An 11,603-nucleotide genomic window follows, 5' to 3' on the forward strand; every position below is an offset into this window, starting at 1 on the left:
TGTATGGACTACATGGACTAACAAACCAGATCTCAGGTGACATTCGCGTTTTGGACCACTAACTATACCTGGCGACTTTCTAAATGAGCTGAGCACGAGGCTGTTAATATTAACCCTTTTATGGCTCATCATACAGATTCTATGTAGCAATCCATCAAATGTGTTAACCACTTTAATACCAGTCCTCATGGAAACCTTCACTTTTCATTATTTAAAGATACATTTAATTGTGTAACATGCATTCAAACAGGAATATCAACCATGACATACTCATTGCAAAATCATAACTTGGTAGTTTTTGGTATCATCAGATCAATGTAGCTCCAGACTGTGTGACCCTGAGATTTTGCTTCTTTATGCTAAGACCCTGGAGCAAATGGGTCAAACCCTGAGAGTTCTTATGTATAGCCACTAACCTGTTTTCTCATTGTGCGATAGGTCGATATAAATATTGTACCCTTTTAATCAAAATAAGACCTCTCTCAACCCCCATTTACTAGTAAGGGTGGAAAATGTGTCTAGGGAGGCAAGCGTCGCTGGTGTCAACTGGTAGAGAGAACAAGTTACAAGGATGCTATAACTGGAACTCATATGCACATAACCATGGATCAGCTGAGTCCTTGGGTGTGATGTATAAAAAAATATTTTGGTTCAAAGTTTGAAGTGGCCTTATCACCATAGCAACACATGAAATAGTCCAATCAACAGAAACATTCCATAGGTTGCTATGATGACAAGACGCAAGTTTTTGGTCCCTGTCCTATCATGTCTTCCAAGTGGGGTCTATTATGTTTTTCATTTACATAGAAGTTTTTGCATGGCTCCATGAGAACTGATGCGATATGATGTGATTTCAAAGTAGCATATTGTCATTGAATTTTTAAATAATTGATTATTGTTTTTATTTCATATTTACATAATGGAGTATAGCTTTGGGTTGGATGACAGATTATTGCCGATTTTAGTTGTATGAGTAACCATGCATATTATTTGGCAATATAGGGGTTACATAACAACAAGTTTGGTTTATTAAACTTATCCTGGCACACAGTTTCTTTTTATATTCTTTTAGTCAAGAAATTGCATTTGTTTTATGTATTGTGCCTCAAGGGAAATATTTCGGTATGCATGCAAAGATTAGATAAAGAGATTACTTTGGTGTATGCTAAAAAAATGCTTTGATGCAGGGAAAATTAATCTTTTTTTTCACTTATAGTAGATGTGAACATCATAGGGGGAGCGTGATAAATTTTACAAGTGAGATAAGTGCGCTATTTCACAAATAGAATTTAGTTACTTTACTTCCTTGCACATTCTAAGTTTAAACTGCTGATCCCAAAATAATGTTTATGGTTAATAATACATTTTTAAGGACGATAGTAATTAGTGTATATGATTATGGCAACATGGGCCAAATCTGGTGCAAGGTTCTAAATGTGGAGTGATCACCATAGCAACCGATGAAATGATCCTCCTGTTTGCGGCACATATAGCATTAGCTATCTGGGTAGTGCATATTTAGTGAACTGGGTGAATCATGAATAAAACAGTGAGAGCAAAAGCCCAGCCTCGTTTTTCTCACACAAAACTCCAAAAATAGTGCTGCTTTTGACAAGCACCTAGACCTTGACTTGGGAACTCAACAATGTATTTATCAAACCTACTTGGTGTAACTGCATGCCTCAAGCAGGCCATATAGCCCACTGGGCAAATGCATATTTACTTATACTACCAGTCCAATGGCAGATCAGGTCTTGAAGTGTTGCGAAGGAATAACAACGTAACATAAGCCTGACATACGTATGTCATTTTCCAGCCGCTGGCCTTAAAGCGCCAGGACCACGTAGTCTTCCCCAGTGTGGCCCAGGTCCCAAGCATTCATTATATTTAATAAATATTCTTCTGGATGAGGGACCCTTTATAAGGAATATACAATAAACCATTTATTTGTGTATTTTATTCTTCCATTTTATCGGAAATATCCCATAATATATAATGAACAGGTTAACTTTGTAACTATTCCCGCTTTCCTAGACCAGGCTCTTAGTCCTTTTATAGCTTGAAAAAAAAATCTGAAACAAAACAAAAACTATGTATAATGCCAAGTTTTGAGGCATAGTTAAATGACTCCAATAAAGCTGACGTACGTAGCGTTTTGAGGCCTTACCAAATACAAGTTAAGACAAATTCCAAGAATGCAGTAACCAGAAATCTTTTTTTTCCCCGGGCGAACTGATTTTTTGTTTTTCTACTGAATTTCTGTGACATTTGCCATATGGTTTTAACCCGATCTGGGAAAAAAATAATTCTGTTCATGGATTTCTTGAATTGTCATCACTGACCACTGGTACTGCAATAGTTAATTAGTATCCTTTATTTGAAGGCAAGCATCGTTATTTTTCCAAACGATTTTTGAAATCCTTTCAAATTTAGTTGGCGCGTGAGGAATTTACTTTGGTCCTACACTATCTTGGCACGGAAACCTATTTTCGTTTTAGTTCAGTAGTTGCATGTTGCTTCTCTTCTTTTTTGGCTCAAGCCCCAGCCTCTTAGTTGATTCCACTGCTGGTGGCTATATTCCTGCCAGACGCTGCATTTGACTTCATTTCTAAACACGGTGTTTCTTGAAAGTGTAAGAATTTAAAATCTTCCTCCATTTTTTCATTGTATTCATTCATACATATTATTATTTTTTTTGCAAACACTAATTACATTATATATTTATATATATATATATATATATATATATTTCCTACTGCTGTTTGGTTTATACTGAAATCAAATACAAAAATATGAATCAGAATCAATATTTAATATTTATGACATTTTTACAAAGATATATTTAGGCAGGAATAAAACCCTGATATGTTTGAAAGGGCTAAAACGTCTAAGGGGTTTTACAAATGAAACAGACAATATTTTACCCACTGCTTTTTTCAGCGATGGGTTTTTTTTTTATAGAATTACAATATTTTCCTGGTGTCAAAAAGATTATTAGATTATTGAGATATATGTATTTGTATACGTGCACTTACATATGCCACAAATCATAGATTTGCATACACATTTTATAACTGTTTTATTTCCTCACTTTTGGTGTTGTTTTTTTTTTTTTCGACACAGTGATATTATTGCTTCTGGACACCATTTGCCAGAATGATAATGGGGAACATGAATAAATCATGTGACAGATGGCATACTAAGATCGAAATAATTAAGTGCAAACTTGTGAATGCGTCGGATCGGATGTGCACACCTATCTTTCCCCGTTGCGGTACCATCAGTTCAGTGGTACTATGCTCATAAGTGGTATGTTCCATAATAAAACATGCCAAAAGTTGTTTGTTTTCTGGTGGCCTGCATCTCTACTTTGACTATAAAGAATCTGCACACCAAAACTATGTATATTTCATTACGTTTCGGATGGGTGGCTCTACCCCAGCAAAGTATACCTTGGAATAAATACCTTATCAAGTGCTCGTGCTCAATACTCATGATAAGGTATTTATATTGTGGGGTATAATGTATCAGCAAGCAACCGACACGTTGGGCAGCCTTAGGGATGTCTACTCTTTGGTCTTATAGTGTAATGTATTGGCTCTTCTATTGCCATGTGTTTTATATGGATGTTTCTATCTATTCAGGCAATTAAATACACCTTGTTTTACTGTATAGCTTATCTTTGTCTTCTGATTGTGTTGGGGTACACAATGTATAAGCATTCTAACCTATTTTCATACTACTTTATCCAACAACTGATTTTTGAGTGGCTTCTGGTTTTACTTATTCTTTGCTTTCACACTGAGAACTGTGCTGTTTTGCATGATCTAATGGTCTGGAAACACCAATGGGCTAATTTGCGGTCTTATTGCTGTTATTTAGGGTTCATATTAAGTACCTTCCTGAATTTTGAGACAACGGGGTGGATGATTTATTTCTACTAAATTAAGATTTGAGTGTGTCTCCTCCTGTGCCTTAAAGGGTCAATGCCTTGATGGTGGTGACTGCAATTGTGGTATAATTCATGTTATTTAATTCCTTTGTATTAACAAAAATCACCATAGCTTTATCTATGAAGACAAGAAAATGAATACTTGTATTATTTGAATATTCTACCACTTGATCTGTGCTGTCACATGGTCCCACCCACTTAAAAGCCTTAAATGATGAGCGGGTTTGCCTACATAACATTATTCACGGTAGTGAAAAAGTCTAATACAGAGAATATCGCATAATTTCATATATATATATTTATTTAAAAGCTTCAACATTAACAATCTATCTTCACAATCTTTATAACATGTATCTTTCTGTACGTTTATAAGACTCTAGTTTTCATGGGGTGCATATTAGATATACAGCTATTTTAAATTTATGAAATTTTCTCCCGAGCAAATCACATTTTCACATGTCTGTGAATAAATGTTGACATAAGTGTGCAACATAGATCAGTCCAAATCTTTAAGCACCTGAAGGTCACATGAACAAAGTAATTTAGCCAAGTAGAAGTTAGCATGTAGGACACTTATTGAGATATCTCCTGTTGTAATGGACTAAGTTCAGCAAAGTAAGAGAGCAAGGGGACTACAGAATGCATTATTTTCTATTATGGTGCTGGATATAATTACCATTTAAAAGCTGCACAGTAATGTGGAAGCAAAGTGTTGAATGCCCACCTCATTGACCTTATTGTGAAACCATTGCCCTTCTCTTTTAGCAGATGAAGGAGGATTTAAATTCTGTTTGTGGCAAGCTGCATGGTGTGTGTAAATCACACTTATTGTGTAAATTAATCTAAATATATATCCGATTTATATATAGCATCATATTATTGATCGATCAATCTATCTATCTATCTATTTATCTCTCTCTTGCTAACATATGATATTACGTTTAATCAAAATATCAAAGCATGGAAAATCATGACTGTTGTATTAATTTGTTGCCATTATATTTTAAACTCTAATTGTGGTGGTTATGAATAGTAAAATCATGCTCTATTTATATAGCCATGACATCATGATATTTCAATAAGAGACCAGCCAGGATTCCTTTATTATGGCTTTACCACCTCCTGCCATATTGAGAGGGAGGAGAAGATCTTCAAGGTCAGAGTTCCTGGAAGGCTCCCATATGTGTCTATACCACAAAGATTTGGACCATGAATATATGTTTATGAATATATGAATATATGTTTTATTTCCTTTGAAAAATTATAGTTTCATTCCTTACTGGCTGTTACTAAAATGGTTAAACCTAATGTAATTATATACTGACAATAAAATGGAAATATATTAACTTAACTATTTACTTAATTTTAAGGACAAATCAAATATAAATGTGACAATCATATGCATATTTTTTGTAACCTACATCAATTTGATAGCTAAAGCTCAATGTGCGAATAGTTTAAAACAGTGAAACATCTAGACGTGGAATTATACTTTATTAATCATTTTCCCCTCCATTTACAAAACATGGGAAATAGCGTAATACTTTGTTTGATTAAAATGAAAGAGGGCTGTCTAGTGTCACAATAATGTCAACAGAGTTTTATTTGAAAACCTGGCTACTTTTCATATTTTACATTAGGGAAATGCTTAAAACTTAATTTCGGTGTCTATTATCTAATGTTAGGGAGAGATTTCTCCAAGAGCAGGGTATACTTAATGAGATTATAATGCAATGCAAAGTAAATTAAAGGTAAGGTGAAGTGTAGAGTATATAGCTAAGCATCACTGTATTTTAAGTAGCCTTTATTAGGAATGTTTTTTATACATAAGAGATTTCATAGGCTGCTAACACTTTTCATGGAAATTGCTTTGAGTATTGCTTTATTTTATTGGATATTGTTTTCTTTTTCCAATATCAAAAGCATCAACGGCTGTAAAAGATGAAGTCGTATTATTGTGCCTTTATTAATGTATGATGATGTAATAGATACATGTTTACAATAATTAAAACAAGTTGAAATTTGCTTGCAATTACCAATTTAAATTCTTGTAATTGTTCTGGTCTTGAATCATGGACTGTTATACAAAATGTATATAATGTGTACTGTATATATATCATTATATTTCTGTCTTTCTCTCTGCCTCTTTAGCTTATTACTTGAATACAAATTTCTATTGCACACAAATATAATTGTTATAGCATATGCAGGCCATGGCAGCCATTCTTTATTTTATGAGCGCGTGGATAAATGTATTAACTCTTCCACCCTAAGCTTCCTGGCAGAGAACTGAAATATTTCATTTGCCAAATGTGGCACTTTCCAGTGTCAGATCTTTTTCAGAATGATTGCGAAAAATGTGACTTCAGCAGGGCTGTCATCCAGGACTCATGGCTACTTGCCAGAAATTTGAGTCACTAGACCATATCCTTCAGTATATTACTGAGCTAGAGTAAGAATTAGCAAAATACTTTTCTGAGCCTAATTGAAATGAGAAGGTCAAGGAAACATGTTACACTTATAAAGTGTCAATGATATCAATGGGTTTTTTTTATGACATTTCATTGGAATTATTTTGAATTATTTTGAACTATATTTATTAGGATTTATGATTATCGAAGTAAGAAATATCAAATCAGTGCATGGAATTAATGATAAAACATGCATTTTAAAATATTAAATATTTTTTAAAGCAGGAGGGAGGAGTAAAACAGTAGGATGATTGCAACTTAATACTGTCTTAGACTTGTTTAGAATTTTGAGCGGCTGTAAGTTGAAAACAGAGTCAAAACAGACATAGTATTTAATAACGGATTCATTCTCATGCTGTTTTTCAGGTAAAGATGAGCCCAGCAGCTACACGTGTACAACTTGTAAACAGCCATTTTCCAGCGCTTGGTTTCTCTTGCAACATGCGCAGAACACCCACGGCTTCAGAATCTACTTGGAAAGTGAACATGGCAGCCCACTTACACCCAGGGTAGGCATTCCATCAGGACTGGGTGCAGAATGTCCTTCACAGCCACCACTTCATGGAATACACATTGCAGACAATAATCCTTTTAACCTATTACGAATCCCTGGATCAGTATCAAGAGAGGCTTCTGGTCTTACAGAGGGTCGTTTCCCACCAACACCCCCATTATTTAGTCCCCCTCCAAGACATCACTTGGATCCACATCGCATTGAACGCCTGGGTGCAGAAGAAATGGCACTTGCAACCCATCACCCGAGTGCCTTTGACAGGGTGCTGCGACTTAATCCCCTGGCCATGGAGCCACCAGCTATGGATTTTTCAAGGAGACTTAGAGAGCTAGCTGGAAACACTTCTGGTTCCAGTCCTCCTTTGTCTCCCAACAGGCCCAGTCCTATGCAAAGATTATTGCAGCCATTCCAGTCGGGCGGTAAACCTCCATTTTTGGCAACTCCACCTCTTCCTCCTCTCCAGTCAGTTCCTCCTCCCTCCCAGCCTCCTATAAAATCTAAATCCTGTGAGTTTTGTGGGAAAACATTTAAATTTCAAAGCAATCTGGTAGTACACCGTAGAAGCCACACTGGAGAAAAACCATACAAGTGCAACCTCTGTGACCATGCATGCACGCAGGCTAGCAAGCTCAAACGCCACATGAAAACACACATGCATAAATCCTCCCCTATGACAGTAAAATCAGATGATGGTCTCTCCACCGCTAGCTCACCAGAGCCTGGGACCAGTGATATAGTTGGAAGTGCAAGCAGTGCCCTCAAATCTGTGGTAGCCAAATTTAAAAGTGAAAATGATCCCAATATGATCCCAGAGAATGGTGATGAGGAAGAGGAAGAAGAAGAGGAAGAAGAAGAGGAGGAGGAGGAAGAGGAAGAGGAGGAGGAGTATTTAACAGAAACAGACAGCAGGCCAGATTACAGCTTTGCCCTTAATCTTGAAGCTGCTCGCCATCACCAAAATAACTCCAGGTCTGGCGAAGAGAGCCGATCTATGCCTGATATGATGCAAAGTATAGGCCTTGGTGCAATGCATCATTTTAATGATACCTTTCACCAGGTATTGGTGGAAAAACACAAAAGAGGGCATTTGTCTGAACCAGAAGTGCAAAGAGACACTTGCGATGAAGACTCAGTGGCAGGAGAATCAGATCGTATAGACAGTGTTGCTGTTAATGGGAGGGGGTGTTCGCCAGGTGAATCCGCTTCAGGTGGCTTGTCAAAAAAATTGCTTCTTGGTAGCCCAAGCTCTTTGAGTCCATTCTCTAAGCGCATCAAACTCGAGAAGGAATTTGATCTACCTGCTGCAGCTATGCCTAACACAGAAAATGTTTACTCTCAGTGGCTTGCTGGTTACGCAGCTTCTAGGCAGCTAAAAGATCCATTCCTTAGCTTTGGAGACTCCAGACAATCACCCTTTGCCTCCTCCTCAGAGCATTCATCCGAAAATGGCAGTTTACGATTTTCAACACCTCCAGGAGAAATGGATGGAGGGATATCAGGCCGTAGTGGCACAGGAAGTGGAGGAAGCACTCCCCATATAAGTGGCCCTGGGCCTGGAAGGCCTAGTTCTAAAGAGGGCAAGCGCAGCGACACTTGTGAGTACTGTGGAAAAATCTTCAAGAACTGTAGTAACCTTACTGTACACAGGAGAAGCCACACTGGTGAAAGGCCTTATAAGTGTGAGCTTTGCAACTACGCCTGCGCACAGAGTAGCAAACTTACCCGGCACATGAAAACACATGGTCAGGTGGGAAAGGACGTTTACAAATGTGAAATTTGTCAGATGCCTTTTAGCGTGTACAGTACCTTGGAGAAACACATGAAAAAATGGCACAGTGACCGAGTCTTGAATAATGATATAAAAACTGAATAGAGGTATATTGATAAACCCCTGTAGATTTTTTTTTTTATTACTAGTCCCTTGTGATAAGCGTAATAAAATATAAGAATACAAGAGCGTGCTTGTCACCAGCACATCTGATTTCCTTTTTATAAATTCCTTATCCTTTTTTCGCTCTCACCGTTTGAATGCATGTTCTTTATCGGGGCAATACTATTGCATTTTACGCAAACCTTGAGCCTTTCTCTTGTGCAATAATTTACATGTTGTGTATGTTCTTTTTATTTTTTTTTTAACTAGACAGCATGTACGGTATGTTTATATCTATTTTCAATTGTCCCTGAATTAGTTGCAAAACAAACATTGCTGTTTCCAGTTCTTTTTCTAAGACATGACCATGCTGCATACATTCTGTATTACATATCATGTACAGTTTTTGTTTTGTAATGTACGGATGAAACACCTTTTCACCGATCCTCCAGAAACAGGAATCCTTGTGCTGCAAAATGCTGGAGGGGCTTCATTTCCTTATACTAAGGGTTACCAGTAGTGTTTAGAGAACAACAAAGCAAAAAAAAGGCCTTGTTATAAAACAAATATCAGAGTGCCTTCAGCCCATTTAAAACCATAATTATGGTTTGCCCTATATCTCTAAAGTCATATAGCTTGATTCGACATTGTAATATAAGGTTCTCCATTAACATGACATATAATTATGATATATTGTATTTCTTGTAACAGAGGCTACCTAAAATACGACCCAGGATGTCCTAGTTAGTCATCGTTCTTACATTGTATTTATTTAATAATATGTAAGCTAATCACTCCTGTTGTCAACGTTGAAGGAGTCTACATTTTTATTTCTGAAATTTTCTCAAATTAAGCTTTGTCTTAAACCCAACCTAGCATATAATATTGAAGGGTTTGATTTTTGTACAAATATAATGACTTTTTTGAGATAACCAGGTAAAAAAAAATTATAAAAAATTAAAACAAAATAAGTTATTCTTATATATGTGGTTGTCAAACTGACAATCCTTGTTAACGTTAATAACGTTCTCAGATACTGCACTGTTTGGAAAAGTAGATATAAATGATATGCCATAAAGTGTAGCAATAGGGAAATGATAAAAATGTACATCTTATGAACACAAAGTGGTAGTCTTTTAAATTGGGAGAAAATAATTCAGGCATATAAGCTATAACTAAGGCAATGATGATTAACTTTGAATTTTTAAAGGCTTGCCTTGAAAAAAAAAATGAATTTCTTATAATTCTATATTTTTTGCTCCCCACAATTTTTCAGTTGTCACAGTTCATAGGGAAAACAAAATCATTATTTCATTACTAAGCTACTATGTGCTCCAGTTGGTGTTCAGTTAGCACTTGACTCTTCCATATACATGTGTACCTTTTTTTAATCAGAGGTACAAAGCGGTTGAGTATAAATAAAAATGCTCAGATACATTAAATGCACTGTACTATTTCCCCTGTTTACAGGTCTTCATATAAGGGAAATTTTGCAAAGCTATATAAAACAAAATCAACCATGTTTTAACATGCATATATATAGGCATGCAAATATATGTGCATATGTTTATATATAGCACATTTACACATGTATATACACATGTGTATATACATAGGTGTGTTTGTGCCAGCTACATACTTGACTTGCAGATATACATTAAGTCCATGTAGACAATGCTGTGAATGGAAACAGACCACATGTACGTTAAAATAATAATTGCTTTGGCCTTTACAGCGCAACATTTTTTGTGTGTACAAATACAGTTTGAAGTATAAACATGTATTTTTTTTATAAGAAAGCATCACTTTTCTTTAGGGGGACTGTATTTGGGTTCCATTGTCTTGGTGATGTGCAAGACGTATTATTCATTGGAAATAACAATGGTAGAGGAATTTCTATGCCTTGGGCATATCCCAGTTTTATAAGGTTGGAAAAAATGTGCATTTAGGAAAGGTTCCACACTATATAGTACTTAAAGATAGGAAAACGTACACTCATGTCGATTCCTATGCTAAAACACACTTATGGTATCCTTTTTCTGTATTTCTAGAATGATATTTCAATTTAATGTTCACTTAGTGTAGGACCTATAGTATTTATATTAAAGCTTGTATTTTTAACAGTTGCTCGTTCAAAGGTATCAATTTACCTTTTTTTGGTAGTGAAATAAAAACACATGCTGCCACGGTGTATTATATATATATATATATATATATATATATATATATATATATATATATATATATATATATATATATAAAATTTGGCAGGATAATATAGTGAAAATAATTTGTATGTTTTAAAACAAAAAACAAAGTCTGATATTGTATAGTTAAGAAGCCATATGATGGCTCTTTGGGAAAATACATGAGAATATCATTTTGAGAGCTATGTCCCAGAGCACTGTACATACCTTTACGTTTTGGCTACTCTGGTTGCCATACTGTATACAGTACGCAAGATGATGACGTTGGTTTGTTTTGTAATGTGCTTTCTGTCCCTTTTACTCTCACCTTACATTCCAGCATCAACACTTCATATGCAGTAAAAGAAACACACATTTTATTTTTATTTCATTGCCAAAAACTAAATGGTGCTTTATATTCAGATTGGAGGAAAAAACATCATATGCAAAGCATATTAAGGTGAAAGATTGCTTTAGTTAATATTTTTTTTTGTAACTGGCAATGCAGAATATTTTGTTATTGGCCTTTTCTATTCCTGTAATGAAAACTGTTTGTCGTAACTTGAAATTTTATCTTTTACTATGGGAGTCACTATTTATTATTGGTTAT

The 11,603-nt window shown here is 35.5% G+C and overlaps 1 protein-coding gene across 3 annotated transcripts in view; it reads left to right on the forward strand.

Annotated features, from left to right (window-relative positions):
* Nucleotides 1-8,810, forward strand: part of LOC149303279 (BCL11 transcription factor A-like) — a 67,576-nt gene extending 58,766 nt beyond the window's left edge. For 2 of the 3 annotated variants that reach the window (XM_089481499.1, XM_089481500.1), the window contains one exon: nucleotides 6,790-8,810. In XM_089481499.1, coding sequence (XP_089337625.1) covers nucleotides 6,790-8,810 — 2,021 coding nt within the window. The remainder of the gene's footprint in view (nucleotides 1-6,789) is intronic. The other variant, XM_089481501.1, reaches the window with a different exon arrangement.
* The last annotated feature ends 2,793 nt before the right edge of the window (nucleotides 8,811-11,603 follow it).

This window comes from Sceloporus occidentalis, unplaced genomic scaffold, assembly GCF_023333645.1.
Source record: "Sceloporus occidentalis isolate IW3139 unplaced genomic scaffold, rSceOcc1.0.p SCAF_15, whole genome shotgun sequence".
NCBI lineage: Eukaryota > Metazoa > Chordata > Lepidosauria > Squamata > Phrynosomatidae > Sceloporus > Sceloporus occidentalis.